The sequence below is a fragment of the Anopheles maculipalpis genome, chromosome 2RL (assembly GCF_943734695.1).
Source record: "Anopheles maculipalpis chromosome 2RL, idAnoMacuDA_375_x, whole genome shotgun sequence".
Taxonomy (NCBI): domain Eukaryota; kingdom Metazoa; phylum Arthropoda; class Insecta; order Diptera; family Culicidae; genus Anopheles; species Anopheles maculipalpis.
The window spans coordinates 95,545,826-95,562,523 of NC_064871.1; the positions used below are offsets into that span (position 1 = coordinate 95,545,826).

The window sequence follows — 16,698 nt, forward strand, 5'->3', positions numbered from 1 at the left end:
CCATGTTTTTCTTCAAACACAGCTCGAATTTGCGGTGTGGTGAATCGGTTCATCAGTCCTTTTAATTAGGTTGGATTGGACAAATTTTAAGGTAAGAAAATCAACCCCTATAGAATGCTTTTAAAGTGGATGTTTGAAATATATTTCGTGTAAACAAAAAAAATAAATCCAAATACAGAGAAATTGAGAAATATTCACGATTAAATTATGGGCTGATCATTCGAGTATCAGATTCCTGTTTTTCGATCCGTACAATTTATTTTCATATGTTGAATTCGAGGTACTTAGACTTCAGCCCTTGTTCGACAAAAGTCGTCAGCCCTCACAGACCGCATAACTCGGAAATGGACTGTATTTAGTGTTTTCATTCGCGCTGCTCGCACCTCGCAGTGGGTTAGCAAATAAACAGATAGTTTTGTGTGTTTTGGTTTCCTTTGCAACGACCGTTTTCGGTGACCCACCAATACACAAGCCCGCTCTGCAGCCATGGGATGTCTGTTTTTGCCAACTTTTACGAATCGTTCGCAAACACCAAACACAACTCATTCAAAACATTCAACACAGCGAACCATCAGGTGGTGGAAGAGGAGCTCCCTGGGATTAAGGCGACGGGATCGACGATCGTTGGCCTGGGCAAGTGGGCAAAGCAATAAGCGGGTGCTGAAATCGTGGCATTCTTAAACCAAGGGAAGGACGGTTCGTCCGGTCCGGTCAACTTCTGGCGAGATCTTTTTTTTTCTTCTGTTTCGGGATTTCCTTTTTTTCGTCGTATTCGTAGCCGTTGCGTGGTTAGACGAGACTCAGAGATCGATCGGATGGGACGGGGTGTGTAGGTTTTATCCCACGCGGTCCAGCGGGTCCAGTGCTTGTACGAAGTCGGTTAGCAGCTTCGGTCTGGATGATGATGTTAGCCACGGATCGCTAGCACTCGATTGCTTGGGGTAAGTTTAGACGAAAGAGCGCAGAGAACTCTTCACCAAACGCCTTCTTTCGTGATTGATTACACTGCATAATACGAAGCGTAAATTGTGTGCCAAAGCTTACAATTTGTAAACTAATGTGACTGAATTTTAAAGTGGATAGTATTTTGATGTTGAAAATCCAACATTAAACTGAAGTTATGCAGTACACGGAATATCATTATCCAAATCGTCGTACAAGGAAATGCAAACTAGCCCAACTTAATATTTCATTCTTTAATTGTTTGAGGCTTTTCATCAACCTGGGGAAATAGTTACATCAGGGATAAGAAATCTAAGGTACGTAGCAATACGGCCAGGGTAACCTTCATTTATTTTAAATATAATGGCTTGCGCCGTATTGTGAGGTAACCTTCTTGTTGACTTAACGAACTACTAAGTCAAAAGCCCGTGCGCGATCGGTTGGGGCTTGGCTTACTAGACTTGTTGATACCACGTATTTAGATAGTCATGTACTCATTTACAGAAGAACGGTGTCAATGGGATTTGAACCTTTATCCTATCATTTCAAGACCGGTGCCTTTGGTTCTTCTACCAACAGGCCGTTTTGCCATACTCTTGAGAGTTGGACATTTGCCAGTACATTCATTTTTTAACAAATTATAGCAAAAAAAGTATGTTTTCCATATTTTCATTTTTTTTCTCTTTTTTTGTATCTCAAATATGACTCCTCGAAAAGTAAATCTTAACTTACTTAACTCGTACTTAAATCTTAACTTGTTTAATTAAAGCCAATCCAAAAAGTTGAAAACAATCCTGTTCTTGCTGTATCTTGCCTTCGGGCCCAGTTTAGAACATTGTACAACCAAATTGGAATTTTCTTCGGTCTTGAACATTTGACCTTTACCAAACGGTTGGCACAATGTGTTTTCAGCGTGTCTTTTTTGCGTAGGAATGATTCACTGAATCAGGGGGGCGGAGATTCTAGAGAATTTTTGTGTGCTACCAATATGCAGGGATTTTTCCAGTGCGTAGCGCTGTGTTCGGTAAATGAAATGATTGATTTTTCATTTTTTTTCTCTAAAACTACAACAATCGCCACATTCCTTGACGCCCTCTTTAGAACATGTTAATGCACATTTTACCATAGCCATTTCCCTTTCACGTATTCACTGTCTTTTTTCTCCCGCTTATCACCGAATCACAACACATTCTCATCACTGCACTGACCGCGCTTAAAGGCAGCCCCAACTGCACATCATAAGGATTTCCGGTGAGAAAATCACGACACACTCGTAGCGTGGGAAGCGACCCACAATATGACGTAAGCATCGAAGGAAGGAAAAAAGCGACAAAAAGCTAGTTCCTTCCAGTGGGAAGGCTTTCGCTGTTGGAGAAAAACTTCGCTTTCCCACGATGGACAAGTGAGAAATTGGGATGGGAAGCTTTACTTCACCTTATTGCTCACTCATATGCAACGTACGGTGGTTGGAATGCACTAAGAAAAGGCTTCATAGCCATATGGTACGGACACAACACTCTGGCACACTTCGGGGAAAATCAATAACAACACTACGATGGGACACATTCACGGACGCATGCACCCACGCATTGTTTTTCGTTTTTGTGGCCGATCTAAAGGCTTGAAGGGGCAACCTTCAAGCCTGGTGGCATGGTGCACCCCGTCGTCCGTCGTTTTCCTATGCACAAAAACCCGCACATTAAGGGATTTGCCTTACCCGGACGGACGAATCGGCGTTGATGAGGTGCGAAGGGTGGGGGTCGAGGAATCCCTTCTGCCTGGTCACGCACTAAAACACACCTTTCGCGTTCTCACATCGACCATCGTCCATAGTGGGATCCGACAACTGGCTGTGTTTGTTGTGTTTTCCTATCACTTCACAGCCTTCTTTTTCACTTCACTCGCGTTCGCGGCAGTGGACCGTGCTTGTGGGTCGTTGTTTTCCGATTGGAACCGTTTTGCTGTGGCCACGGAGTGCCCGTATTCTTCGATCGACCACCACTCGCAACGCTGGAGGAAAAAACAATCACAACAACAACAACAACAACAACAACAACAACAAAATGCATGAAAGCTTTCAACTCCTCAACTCTTGTGTAAACGGAGCTCCGTGGTTGAGTGATAAAATGCGAGCTCGAAAATCTGCTGTTCGAACGCTTAGCTACATTTGAATTTTCCGGTAACGTTTGGCAGAATTGTTGTGAGAATGATTAAATTAAATGTCCATAAATTTCGTATGAGATTAAGTATGAGTAGCCTGTAAATTGGCTTGTAAAAAAGCGGTCAATATCACATGCCAGGTTGAAGGTGGATAGAAAGGTTTCAGGGCACTTACCTGTCTTCTCTTCAATCTGGCCTCCAGAGAGAGGGCCTTTCGAGATTCGTAGATGGAAACAACGAAGATCATGTACTGTTACTCAAATGGTCACAGGTTTGAGAAAAAAATTGTAGTGCGGAAAACGTTTAAAGGCAACACGAAACCTCCAGAAACGAGCTTTGAAGTCCTCCTAAAAATTTTGCCAAGGAAAAAGAAGACAAAGCTTGAAACACTATTTGCAAATCTCGATGCCAACGCGCACGTGACCTTAAATTTATTTCTTCTAACCTTACTCCGAATCACTTATCACTTCGGTTTTCATGCTATCATCCTCGTGTCTGCTAATGCTGCGCCGCAAACTTACAGCCGCTGGACCATCGCTCGACATCTTAACCGTGGGCTTATCCTTTCCTCTCTCCTCCTCCATCGCTTCCACATGCTGCTTTTTCTTATCCGATTGATTCACGTCCGACGATGGTAGTTCGCCGTTAAGTTCCCCCAGCAGCGCATTCAGCTCACCGAGCGCATCGAGCAGCGACCCACCGATCGACTTTTCATTCACGAACCGTTCCCGCTCGGTTACTAGGTGAGTTTTCGTAATGCCCAAATTTTCACGCTGCAAACCCACGAGCTGGCTCAGCAACGATTTGAAGCCACCGAACTTCGGTGTAGGTCCATCTACTGCACGAACCACGGGCCGTACGGTGGTTGCTGTGGGGGGAATTAATTTTCTGCTCAGCGTCGTTGTACCGGTGGCAGTGGTGAGCAGTTGCTTCGGTTGGATGCTGATCTGAGGCAAACCGGACACGTGCGACGTACCTTGCAGCGATACACCGGTCGTGGTGGTGTAGAGCTGTTTGGTGGTACCGGCCGCACCGAGCAGCTGTTGTTTCGGTGCGGACCCGTCTTTCGAGAGTGTGTTGACTAGAAATACTTTCATCGGTGCGCCGGATGTTCCAGACGTTGCGGTGACTGTGCCGGTCCCGACACTGATCGGTACGCCCGGAGACGGTTTGGTGGATGCGATCGAGACGGTCGGTTTGGTGTACAGCTGTATCGGTTGCTTAAACCCGAGGGTGGATGCTTGCGGTTTCAGCAGAAAGTTGGTAGGAACGAGCGAAATTTTGCTCGGTGCGGTGGCCGTGGTGGTAGTGGTGGCGACGGCGGTAGTGGAGGCAGCGGCTGTTGCATCCGTTTTCCGCCCAGCGAGCGTTACCGTGCCGGCAGAACTGGAAGCGACACTGACAACGTTTGCCACCGAAGACACATTGAAGTTGGTGCCTCCGGAGTAGTTGATGATCTTGATGCTTCCCTGGACCGGTTGGCTGGTGGCTACATTTGTCGAAGCGTTTCCTTTGCCGGACGTTGTGCTCTTTCCACCGGGCGTTGGAATAGATTTTTTCGGTTTGTGTGCACGTCTTGTGCGACGTCGTAGGCGCGTGGATCGGTCGCTATAAGGTGGACAAGAAAGGGAGAGAAGAAAAAACCCATCAAATACATTTCATCGTGCGATGTAAACAAAATATCGTCGGAATACCCGAACCAACACGTGGTTGCATCGTTCGCGCCCTACACGCGTACTTTGCGCCGACGCATAGATAGCAACCACTGTTTCGCATAGGGGAAAATAGGTTCTACTCGTTGTCGTGTTCGGTTTACACCGTTTTAGGGGAATCATTGGACTATTGTTACCCTGCTTACGGTGATAGAAACGTACGCGCCGACGCCAAATAAGCAAAAGAGAAGCGCTGGTTAAAAATGGCTTGTCTGACAGCTTTTGTTTTTCAAACCCCATGTTCCAAGGACTCCAAGGAACAGTCCAAAACCGATGCGGTACTTATCACAATATTTCCCCCTCGCAATTACCTTTCGTCCGCCTCGTCCATGCCGGAACTTTCGTCGTCCGTTTCGCTGCCACCGTCATCCTCAAAGTCCGGATCGTTTGGATCATCTTCCTCCTCCTCCATCGGTTCATCCTTCGGTATCAGCAGGTTCGGTTCCTTCAGCTCGACTTGTTCCGCGTTCTTCAGCAGCTCTTCTGGCCGCAGCTCCTTCTCGTCATCGCTTACCAGCTCCAGCTTTACCTCAATCTGGTCCGGATCCAGATCCGGCAGCTCTGTCCCACTCGTTGCCGAACTACCCGACAGTCTGGGACATGCCACCCGTCCACCACTACCCCCACCGGACGTCCCGGGCGTCGTCCCACCTGCACTCAACGGTGTGGGTTGATAGCGGCTGGCCGCATTCGCACCACCAAACACCGGCCGCGTCAATATTTCATCCATCGCCTGAAAGTGTTTCCAGGACGGTTCGTTAATAACGCCCATTTCCAGATCCTTCTTGTAGCGGTTGTAGAAACATTTGAGATTTTTGATGCGCGTATTAATTTCCTCCGTCGACCGGTTGTACCCGTACTCGCGCATCTTTTCCGCCAGCTTTGCAATGACCGGATGCTTCTTGTGCGTGGTGATGAGCGTCCGCTGCACCTGCGGGTCACCCCACAGCGATATGAGCAGCTTCGTTTCCTCGCAGTCAAAGTTCGGATTGCGGCAGTGCGTTTTCTTCAGCCCGCCAACCGAACCGATCAGCACCTTGTTCGTCGAGACCCACATTTTGGCAGGCCACGGTTGGCGGTGCTTGTGCTTCCCGTTGGGACGTTTCGTGTTGGGACGCTGCGCCAACACTGTCTTCCGCAAACGCAAACGTATCGCGGCGGTTCGTGGCGGTGGCGACATTCAATACGGTGCCGGCACCGGTTCCCACTACCGACCCTCCCCCTTGTCACACAGCACTAACCGCTCAACAACACTTTCACACCGTCCGGCTAGGGCGCATCATCAAAGAAAACTTTATTGTTAGGCGTGTGCGCGCGTGTCCCATCCGTCCCAGCCCGCAACTGTTACTGGCGCGTCGCTATAGTTTGCACTGGTGGCGTAGGAAAAATCGATACCAAAGTTGGTCCAGTCCGCGGAAGCTTCTACCCTTTCTCCCTTTGATAAGGTGTTTTCGGTGAGCACACGCGTAAGAGAATGAGAGAGGGAGAGAGAGCGTGAAAGAACGAAAAACCACAGCACACTGAGACCAAAAAGGCTCGCACGGTTTAGGCTAACGTTGACGATGCGTGGTAAATGCGTACTGCGACTGCCGAACGCGCCCAGCTCGACTACGGCCCAACAGTACAGGAGGGTGGAACACTACGCTTGCATGGCATTGTGTCCTATCCAACCCCTCGGGCAATCGTGATACCAACGTATACGGGACAGGGATATATCGATTGTAGGTACTTGGTAAACTTGGTACGCAAGACACGCATGCGCCCGGGCTTTCGCGAGCGTGGTGGTTGCGTAGTTCGAGGCTTGGGCACACTTGCCCTCTCGGAGCGAAGATTTCCCACTTTCCCGGTGCGTTGTATTGCGTCACTCCGGTGAAGACTTTATACACGGCCGCTCTGTGTGGACGGTGTGTCCAGGCGAGAATGACATTACGGGCAGGCGCACATCACCCGGTGTGTACTAGCGTGTGTGTGTGTATGCACCCTTGTTGTGTCGCGTGTCGGCATGAGGAGATGCAGCCGGATGAAGCGGGTGCAAGGGTGTATGGTAGCCGGAAGTCTTGCTCAAGGATACGGTGCTGGACATTAGCTTCATTAGTGTAAATCCGTATTTTTTAAAGCATTTAAGCCACGATCCTGTGTTTAGTTTTTAGTGAAAGTCAAAAGGGATTAGGAACATTTTGTAGCTTAAAGCGAAGCGAATCAATTGGAAGCAATTTAATCCTTCTTTGTCAGATTTCACTCTACTGACGTTGCTATGGTAGTAGCCGCAACCAAACAGTGCTGTTTAAGCTAGGGGCGTCACACAAAGGTAACTTGGATCAAGGCTTCTAAAGTAAAGTCCCGTTGTGGATGACTAGGAAGAAAGAGATGTTGCTCTTGATTCGTCTGTTGCTCTTTAATCTTTTGGGCGTTGAAATCTCTGTCGCCCACTCCCTCCCACTTCGCCCACTCCCTCCTACATATAGCCCCTGGTTTTGTATGGTTTAATTCTAATCCTGTGACAATACGGCACTGGACCGTCATTATTAACTATAAATAATTCTAATCCTGTTTTCGTAATAAGTTAATACAAATTAAGTAACATTCCTTACTGCATTCTTTGCCTTGTTTTGTTACAGTTTATTGCAATTAGAAACGTGTTCTTTCAAGGGCTCAAACCGCACGGAGAAAAGGGCCATGTAATATTCGAAACTCCACACTGCTGCTCTCTAGTGTTCGATAACCGAACCATCAACCATATGACAACACATTTTGACAGCAAACCAGTGTTGTTTACATCCGTACCGATAACAGCTCTCGCTTGTGGACGCGTCGTACCCCGGACGGAAAAAAAGATAGCCCAAAATGGTCGAAGAAACGGTTCCGATAGCAAAAACAAAGGTAAGCTCAGCACTACAAGTACCAGCAGCCCGGAAAGCGCTTTGAGTAATCCCACGGTTTTGTTGCATCTTTCAGACGAAAACTGCACGCCCCAAACCGGTGTACATGTGGACCGTCGCCGATACGCTGAAATGGTTGCGAAGACACTGCAACGAACGTTGCGCACAGTATCAGGAACTGTTCCAGCGGGTAAGTTAATCCCCCAGCACAAGGGAACCACCCAAGTAACCCCTTCTGTTTTCGCACTCTTAGCATGAAATAACGGGCCGGGCACTGTTGCGTATTACGGACGAACTGACGCTACACCGGATGGGGATCGAAGACGAGAAGGATCGGGACGACATTCTGCGCGAAATCATCAAACAGCGGCTAAAAACGGACATTATGGAGATACGCGACATGGAGCTAATGAACAATGTGTACCAGAACTGTTACTAAAAAGTGGCAACTGTTTTCAGTTGTGTGTTCTGTGAAAGCTCTCGTTTGTGCATTGTTTTATTTTATTAGTTCCAAATGTCTAACCCCGAAGAAATTTGGCAGAAGATAACGAGGTTACATGGAGGAATATTTTCAGATTATCAGAGCAGAGGAACTCAAAACACTGCCCTGAGGTACACCAGACAATCCAACGAATATGTTGGAAAAGGAATTTTTAATTCCAAATTACAACTCTAACTTGGATTGTTTTATTATGGCTTGGGAGTTTCTTACTGATCGTCGGCATCGCTGATGATTTCCGTTTTAAGTGGATCGTCCGCGTTGTTTGTTTGCGAATGTTGGGCAGCGTTGCGTGTCATCATGCGACGCTTCTTCGGCAACGATACGTCCGACGTGGAGGATGCCTTTACGACGGAGGGGGCCGGTGTGAGGGGTGGTGGTGTTGAGGAAGGTTGGGTTCGTTTCGTACCCACTGTGGTCGGTTCCTTCGCTTCGGTTCGACCACCACCGTCTGGGGCGGGTGTCTTTGTCGTGGAGGTTACGGACGACGATGCAGTCGAAGATGAGGATGAAATTTCACGCACCTCCAAACCAGTTTCATGCCCTTCCGGATCGGTGATCTTTGGAACCGGTGGAGTTTTCACCTGTTCCGAGACGGGTTTTATCGATGACTCACTGCCCAACTTGTCAACCGGTTGTTTCAGTTGCTCTTGTTCATTGCGCTGGTGCTGCAGCATGCCGGAGAAAAACGTGCTCATATTGCGCACCATACCGACCAGTGAACCGCCAAACTGTTTTTCAAACTCTAACCGCTCCTTTTCCAACTTCAACCGTTCCTGATTGAGGGCCAAATTTTCCCGCTGTATAGCCACGAGCTGTGTCAGCAGGGTACGGAAACCGGCCGACTGGCCACCCGAACCGGCTGGCCGTGCACCAGGCGGTGGGACGAGCTTGATCGCTGCACCCACCTGCTTTGGTACGTTCACGGTCGGTATAGTAACGATCGGCGATTGTCCACCGCCGCCGACCGTGAGCGGTAGCTTGGAATGATGGTGCACGGGTGCCGGGATAAGCTTGGGCATGGTGGCTTCCGATGCAGGCGTCAGTATCTGCTGCGTGGTACCATCCTTCGCGACAGTGTTCACCAACAGCAGCTTCATCGGGGCCGTACCTACCGGTCCCGAACCGCCGGCCGATGCGACCATAGTGGTCGCCGTACCCGTTGGACCCTTGGCGATGCTTACCGTGGGCTGGGTGTAGATCTGTATCGGTGCGGTCATACTGGAGGCAACCGTGGACGGTTGCTTCATGAGCAAATTCGTCGGCACGACGGAAATCTTGCCAGTGGTGTTGGTGGTCGGTATACTCGTGGAAGAGGCACCAGTTGCCGTGATGGTGGTACCATTGCCGGAGGTGATCGTTTCAATCACCAGACCACTGGTACTGGCGGATTTTGCCGTACCGGCACCTTGGGTGGCCGTTTTTGAGACACTCGTACCACCGGCCCCGGGGGTGGATTTCGTCGCCTGAGCTTTCTGGAGCAACTCGTCCAACCCATCATTAAATTCACTACAGAACAAAAAAAAACAAAGATGGAGAGAAAGAGGTTAATCAAAATCTAAATTCTAAATTAAAGGTAGTGTATCCGTACTTACTTTTCAACATCAAAATCACTTCCCTCGTCATCGTCCTCTTCTTCCTCCTCTTCTTCCTCCTCTTCATCCCCTCCGTCATCTTCATCGTCTTCATCGTCGTCCTCGTCATCGTCTTCCGCTTGCTTCCGGGACGATGCTTTACCGTTCGCCACGCTCTTACCATTCCTACCATTACGATTACCAACACCATGCAACGTGCGCTCCGTTTCGGGGACGGTCGGTGAATCGTCCGGGAACTTTGCATCGATGGTAAGCAAATCTTCGGCCCGTATCTCGGTCGGTTCGTAATCATCATCATCATCGCTCATTACCTCCAGCTTTACCGGAAACTGTGGCAGCGCTTCTTTTGCACCATCGCCCTGGTCGGTTTCGTTATTGGACAGCTTCCGGACATTCTGTCGCAACAGTGGATGTTCCTGATTTGTCTGCTGTTGCTGCTGCTGCTGCAGATGCATCCGATGCGCGTTTCCAAACACCGGCCGGCTAATAATTTCGTCCATCTCCGCGTAATGGCGCCAGGTCGTCTGATTGATAATACCGGCCGCCATATCCTTCTTGATCCGGTTGTAGAAACATTTGAGATTTTTGATGCGCGTATTAATTTCCTCTGTCGACCGGTTGTACCCGTGGTCGCGCATCTTTCGCGCCAGCTCCGCAATAACCGGATGCTTCTTGTGCGTGGTGATGAGCGTTTTCTGCACCACCGGATCACCCCACAGCGCGATCAGCAGCTTCGTTTCGTCGTAGTCAAAGTTCGGATTGCGGCTGTTGATGCGCCGTCCGCACAGGCTACTGTTGAGAATTTTGTTCGTCGAGATCCACGGTTCGCGGGCACCGCACGAGGACGAATCGGTACCATCGCTGGGGGCGCGCTGCTTTTGGCTTATCCGACCACTGCTCAGGCGACTGCTGCTGCTACCACCATCCGGTCCACCCGTCGAAGAGGCCGTGGTCGTCATGCTGATTTTCCTTTCAACGCTCCAACGAGAAGCTGCTTATGCGACAAGACAGAAAAGCACACGCAGCACCAGTACGGTCAGCGCAGCACGTTTTGACGGATGAGTGACGTGTTTCACGCCCGAACCGTGCGCCAGCGGGAAAGAAAATCGATATTTTCTCCAGCACGAGTTTGCCACCGCCAACGGTGGTGCACCACGCTTAGGACAGGCGTCTCCGACAATGATGACGCGTGTCACACTGCTTACCGCTAGGCTGGGTAGGATACTTCCGGCAATGCAAGCAACTAGGCGAACTCCGTGTTTCCCCGAATCCTATCGATGACAGCGCCACACACACACTGTCTGAACTAGAGCCGCGTCCTAGTCGCAGTAGGCCCGAACCGCTCAGCTGACTTGATTTCCCCTTCGCAGATGCTCCGTTGGTTTGTGGTGAGTAAAGGAAAGAGCGTGAGCGAGCGAGCGGGACAGCAATACACATATCCTTTTGAGCTTCCGTTTGTCCCATTTGTCCACGGTTGCTTAGCCACCCTTGTTCTTTGAGCGATACGAATTTTTGTACGAGATTTTTTTTAAGACCCTTTTTGGGCAAAACCCTCTCTCTCTCTCTCAGCTGCCCTTTCGCTCTCATTTTTCGTTTTTCTTTGCGCAAGGCTTCAGTGGTGTTTAGTCACTTACTTAATAATAGTAGATGTACAGCTGGGTTAGAGGTGAAAATAATTTTTGATTTTTTTTAAAACGATTATTTAACTTTTTATTTACTCTTTTTTGTGTAGGCTCCACTAATGTCCTGTGCTTCGTGGCGAGCGATATGTGCCTTAGTTTGCCGCCGCTCTTCGATGTCACACATATATTTCGCACATGCGCATACTGAATCCCCAACAGAAGGGGAAAGGTGAGCAAGAAGGGTGCCACCAACGAACGGTACACGGCGACTACCGACTACGAGGGTGGAAAGAAGTGTGTCCGCTCGGTGCATGCTTTCGCCTCGTTAGTTAGTAGGGTTTTTTCTCCCTTTTTGTTGGCACAAGCCGAGCTAAGCATAATCGAAGCAGTCTGCTGCCCTATGCGGCTGAGCGTCGCTCAGTACCGGTTGCACCCAGAGGGAAACTGGAACGCACACATATACACACACACACATTTAAACACGCAGCGCCAGGTTGGCTTCGATCGATAAACGCGTTCAGTGCTAGGCTCAATTTTATTACGCTTTTACCTTTTCTTTTCTCTCCCCCTGTTTGCATTGCCCTTGCTGCTATTGTTGGCTGGCTTTCCGTAGCAACCCCCAACACATACATTCGGTAGGATTTGCCCACAAGGACGAACATAAGCAGGGAGCGTTTTTGAACCGCTTTCTGGCAGGGGTTGTTAAATCGTACGATATGTGTTTTATCATTAATCGTTTGCTTAACATAGCAGAAATCCTAAGATAGGGGTCTTTCTGGTATTAAACCCTATTTTACTAACTGTCTTAAGCAAATGTACTTACATTTGATGTATTTGCTGCTGAATTAGATCCAGTATGTCATAGATCGCAAAATATTTCGCTCACTTTAACCACATTCGCAGACTGTTTAACCAACAATCAGGATCAACATGTCTCTCTATTCATGTTTTCCAGTATTATAGTGTTATACTTTTCCAGAGAGCGGCAGCTGTTACGGTGTTTATAAGGCAGGACCGGGGTTCAAATCGCTTCCGGACCGTTCCTCCGCAGAAAAGACTGACTATCCAACTACTACGGCGTGACCTAGAAGGTCGTTAAGTCAAGATGAAGACGACTCTTCCAGATATGATAAGGAATAGTAGATTTGATTTATCATGGATTCATTCCCTTGTCAGAGATTTACAGCCATTCAGAAAATCGTCCTTTTATTCGTTTAATACTTCGCAAATACTCAGTATTCCTCCTTAGACATTTGCTTCTATATGGTCCTGACATTTCAAGAGCGCTTAATATGCCATTTCAAGCTTGCTGGACAAACGTGGCCCGTGTGTCAAATCCTTCATCTAGTCCCTTTCGGATAGTCAGTGTCGAAGACAAAAAAGAGTTTAATGTTCCATCCAGCTTTGCGGAAGATCGACACCACTACCAATAAGCCACTCTGGCTGGTCGGACATTAAACCTTCAACTGGTTTGCATCAATTCCAGTTAGATGGATTATTTTTCTCATAAGTTACATTACGCACACCTATACACTCAACAGCGTTGGAAGCAATAGTGTACGGCTTCTGGAAGGGCTTGACCGGTTTAAGCAATCCGCTACGTACCTAGAGCTAACCGCAGTTCCAACTTAGCTGCAAACGTCCGGAGGGATTGTTTCCCCCTTTTCGTTTGGTTTCACTGTCGTGGCTGGTAAGTGAGTCGGGTTACAAACGCGCAGAGATACAATAGGGACAAAAAAAGTACTTAAATCTCGATCGTAATCTAAGCAACACTATCAGAAAAAATACGACGACTTGTAACATTAATTTGGACTACAAGTAATATGCAAGAAAAAGACAGATGTCTTATACCTTAAGTACAGTCTGTTACACCTCAAGCTATGAAACATATCCAGTGAACCCTTAATTGTGCGCTGAGCAATGATTAAACCACCCTCGTGCTTGCTAGCGTTACCAGTAGGGGTTGTCCATTTTGCCGCAGGTTTGTCGTTTTTTTCTTACTGTATTTCGTCCCTCCCAACACCACGCAACCCTACTTCAGTGCGCAGTAGGTACGTACGCAAGGTGCATTGTGCGCAGAAACGACGCAGATGAGCTGCGCAGAAACGACCAAAATCGATATTGGACCATAAACATGGCCATTGAGGGAAAGAAAAATGTTTTTATTTACACATTTTTTGTACTTAAACATTTTAAGCGGCTTAATTGTGTGTGGGAAAGCTTGCTTGAGACTGATTAATGTTTCGGAGCTTGTGTTTAAAGTTTTATTTTCGTCTGCTAATTATATTTTGCTAAGCTCAAATTATTCCTAAAATCTGGTCCCTTTTTTCGTTGTGCTTTTTTAAATGAAATTTTATTTTATTCTCCTGTTGTTATATTTCCACTATTGGACATTGTTTTCAACATGTGATCACTTGTTGTATGACCTGAGAAACACTTGTATCGCTCAAGTCAAACCAGCCTTCCATCCTGCAGATGGCTTAGCCACGGTTGAGAATCATCTAAACTGTCGTTCAAATCGATTTGTGTTAGCAATCTCAAGCTGTTCGATTTTTCCTGGTGGCTTACCATACCCTCAAGAGATGCGCTTGCGTGTCCCATACTCTGTCTCCAGTGACGTCATGCTTCTTCCGAAGGACGCTAAGTTTGCTGTTTTTTCCTTCCTTCCATCGGGAAAGAAACGAGTTCCCCGCTACTGCAGTCCTTCGATTGCGATTAAAATAGGTGTGACGAGCAAATGTTATCAACTGCCTGGGACATTTATTCAAGCACAGCTCTTATATTAGATTAAACTTTACTTTATCAATCTACTGTTGTCGTCATTTGCAGGGGCACCGTGGGCAGGTCATCGACTGAATCGTTGTACCTTCTGCGCATGCTTCCATCTGCACCGACCAGAGTAGGCTGCGATTGCCTTTTCATCTCGTTTTGGATGAGGGGTTTGCGTTTTCACTGTAGGTTTGTGTGTGCGTAATTGTTTCCTTCCTTTCCAGGTCCACCCCAATCTCCCAATACACCCTTTCTTTCCCGTTGGTGGTTTGCGTGACCTTATAGGCACGTGTCAAGGGATGTTCCAGTAATATGAATTAAAAAAATGTTTTCTTGCTAGAAAAAGTACTGTGCGAAAGCTTAAAAGAACAAACGACTTAAGATTGTTTCTTTCGATGGTGTTCCTGGTGAGATTTGTGAGGTTCTCTAGCTGCGCTGAAATGGAAATAATTTGTTATTGTATGTAAATTTGTATGTATGTGTTATATGTAAATATAATTAGTATTTATATGAGCATTTGCACAATTTTCCTGAAAAAGTAAATTTCTAACTTGTCAGTATGTGCTTTCATAGAGGAAAAAAATATTTACAAAAATACTTTAAATGTGGAAGTGCTTCACAAACTTACTAAACTTAACAATAAAGACATGCATTACACATAATCCCTTATCCGATTGATTTTCTTCTCGTGCAAGGACTGGTTTTCCTCTTTTCATCAGAGTGCACAGTAGTGCTACCTAGCGAGGGGTGCACGTACTACAAAAAAACAATATTTCGAAGCTTTCGCAGTGCTTTGAAGATGGTAAATAAGTTCCAGTAATAGCTTTAGAGAATTGTATCAAACAGAAAATCAGTTACAATCGTTTAGAAGAATAAACAAATTTTAACGATTTTTACACTACATATCCGAGAGAATATTTTCCTAACGAACCTGCTGTTAGATTTTTCTACCTTCAAGAAGAATCGAAACAGGACAAAATTTGTTGTCTTTTGGATGGAAGTTAGTTCGGTATATTTTCACTGTCTCACTCAATAGCTAGATGATACCTTGTAGTTTAATCTGAGAAAGCCAATTAAATAACCTTTTTCAAATACAAAATTTAATAATGTAAGCAATCATGTTCGGATATCAGCAAACACCATAGCGAAAAACTATTTACTGAACACTAAGTCAATACATTCAATATTGAAACACCAACACCGGTTTGTTACATTTTCCCATCTTTTATTTATATTTAACAGTAATATATTTGCACTTTGCACTATAGTGCCAGTAAAAATCTGCTGCTAAAGTCTACTAACAAAAACAAAAGGCATTTGTCTACAATCTTTACATCCATTTCGGAACGGGATGCAGCGTTACGTGTTTGTGTATGGTGTGTTTTGTTATTGTGTTCAGTGTGTTTAGGTTTTGTTGCCGCGTAGCGTATTGTGACCATGTTAAAGAGTAAGGAACTCTTGTAGGTTTCTGTTGTTTGTGTGGTTGGATTTTCTCAACCTCCACATATTTTTTTTACCAGCAATGTTTGTTGAGCAAACGGAAAAAGTATGTGTTTGAATCATTGTTTTGTGTGGTGGTTTTAACTATCGGACATAAATAGTCTCTTCTTAAACACTGTTTAACGTTCAATCGGTAACAATGACGCAGTAGCAGGTTAAATTTAGCGACGTTCAACGTGTCACGTACGCATCGAATAAGAATTTGTGTTTTTTTTTTTTGCGTTAGGAAACATTTAGATTGATAGATAGAGAAAGTTGTAGCTTTATTAGATCTTTTTTAAACTCGCCCCACATTTTTTAAGGATTTTCGATTAAAGGGGCAAAGGAGAGAGGGTGGGAATTGAGGGTGACTGGGTGCGGTTCCTATCAACATCACATCACATGCATACATTCAGTTCCGGTGATATTATAATAAGAAGAATATCCGGACATTCTTATTCTCCACATCAAAGGGAGCAGCAAGCAAGAAGCTTTTTCTTATGAAGCCAGCGTAACATGGATAACATCATCTTTCTTTTTGTTACTGTAACAATTGCATTTAATCAATAACACAAACACAAACCAGAAAACGGAAATCAACACACTGTAATGTCCAAACTAAAAGCAGCAACAGTTGGTCTTTCTAGACAGTGTGTAAGTTTGGCTTTGAAAGAATTTCTATTTGAATTTAGAAAGCCGAAACGGTAGTGAATCCTATCCAACTGGTCCGGGCACACGATCCAGCTCCGGGTAATTATCATGTCAACGAAGAAAGAAAAGAGACCTTTTAAAGTTGTAGCATAAAACACAGACGAAGAAGTCTATGAGAATTTTGGTGTATCTATTTGTGTACTCTACATCAAAAACGTTATCACCGGGGCGGCCCGCTGGTGTAGGCGACAGCGGCGCCGGTCTTAAACCGACCGGTTGTGACCTTAGAAGGACGTTAAACCAAGCAGAAAAGGACATCAAAAAGCGGAACTGCTCAACAATAGAGCCAAAGCTCCCATCACATGAGTCACATAACTGGTTATTTGAATA

General features: G+C 46.3%; 3 protein-coding genes across 3 annotated transcripts; 1 reads left to right on the forward strand and 2 right to left on the reverse strand.

Annotated features, from left to right (window-relative positions):
- Positions 1-3,548: 3,548 nt before the first annotated feature.
- LOC126567963 (uncharacterized) lies at positions 3,549-6,027 on the reverse strand. The gene is made up of 2 exons (XM_050224346.1): positions 5,126-6,027; positions 3,549-4,710 (listed from the first exon to the last, which is right to left on the reverse strand). The coding sequence occupies exons 1-2, from the start codon at positions 5,992-5,994 to the stop codon at positions 3,549-3,551; spliced, it is 2,031 nt and encodes a 676-aa protein (XP_050080303.1). The 5' UTR covers positions 5,995-6,027.
- A 1,630-nt stretch (positions 6,028-7,657) lies between these two features.
- On the forward strand, positions 7,658-8,138 carry LOC126568610 (protein aveugle). The gene is made up of 3 exons (XM_050225117.1): positions 7,658-7,694; positions 7,770-7,883; positions 7,947-8,138. The coding sequence occupies exons 1-3, from the start codon at positions 7,659-7,661 to the stop codon at positions 8,130-8,132; spliced, it is 336 nt and encodes a 111-aa protein (XP_050081074.1). The 5' UTR covers position 7,658; the 3' UTR covers positions 8,133-8,138.
- Positions 8,139-8,401: 263 nt separating this feature from the next.
- Positions 8,402-10,746, reverse strand: LOC126567923 (F-actin-monooxygenase MICAL3-like). The gene is made up of 2 exons (XM_050224289.1): positions 9,788-10,746; positions 8,402-9,701 (listed from the first exon to the last, which is right to left on the reverse strand). The coding sequence occupies exons 1-2, from the start codon at positions 10,744-10,746 to the stop codon at positions 8,402-8,404; spliced, it is 2,259 nt and encodes a 752-aa protein (XP_050080246.1).
- Positions 10,747-16,698: the final 5,952 nt, after the last annotated feature.

Excerpts from the sequence above, each read along its gene's own strand:
- LOC126567923 (XM_050224289.1), bottom strand. The coding sequence starts at position 10,746 with ATGACGACCACGGCCTCTTCGACGGGTGGACCGGATGGTGGTAGCAGC. Across the intron at positions 9,702-9,787 it reads AGTGATTTTGATGTTGAAAA|TGAATTTAATGATGGGTTGG; the intron begins GTAAGTACGGAT and ends TTTGTTCTGTAG.
- LOC126568610 (XM_050225117.1), top strand. The coding sequence starts at position 7,659 with ATGGTCGAAGAAACGGTTCCGATAGCAAAAACAAAG. Across the intron at positions 7,695-7,769 it reads TTCCGATAGCAAAAACAAAG|ACGAAAACTGCACGCCCCAA; the intron begins GTAAGCTCAGCA and ends TGCATCTTTCAG. Across the intron at positions 7,884-7,946 it reads ATCAGGAACTGTTCCAGCGG|CATGAAATAACGGGCCGGGC; the intron begins GTAAGTTAATCC and ends TCGCACTCTTAG.
- LOC126567963 (XM_050224346.1), bottom strand. The coding sequence starts at position 5,994 with ATGTCGCCACCGCCACGAACCGCCGCGATACGTTTGCGTTTGCGGAAG. Across the intron at positions 4,711-5,125 it reads ATGGACGAGGCGGACGAAAG|CGACCGATCCACGCGCCTAC; the intron begins GTAATTGCGAGG and ends TCCACCTTATAG.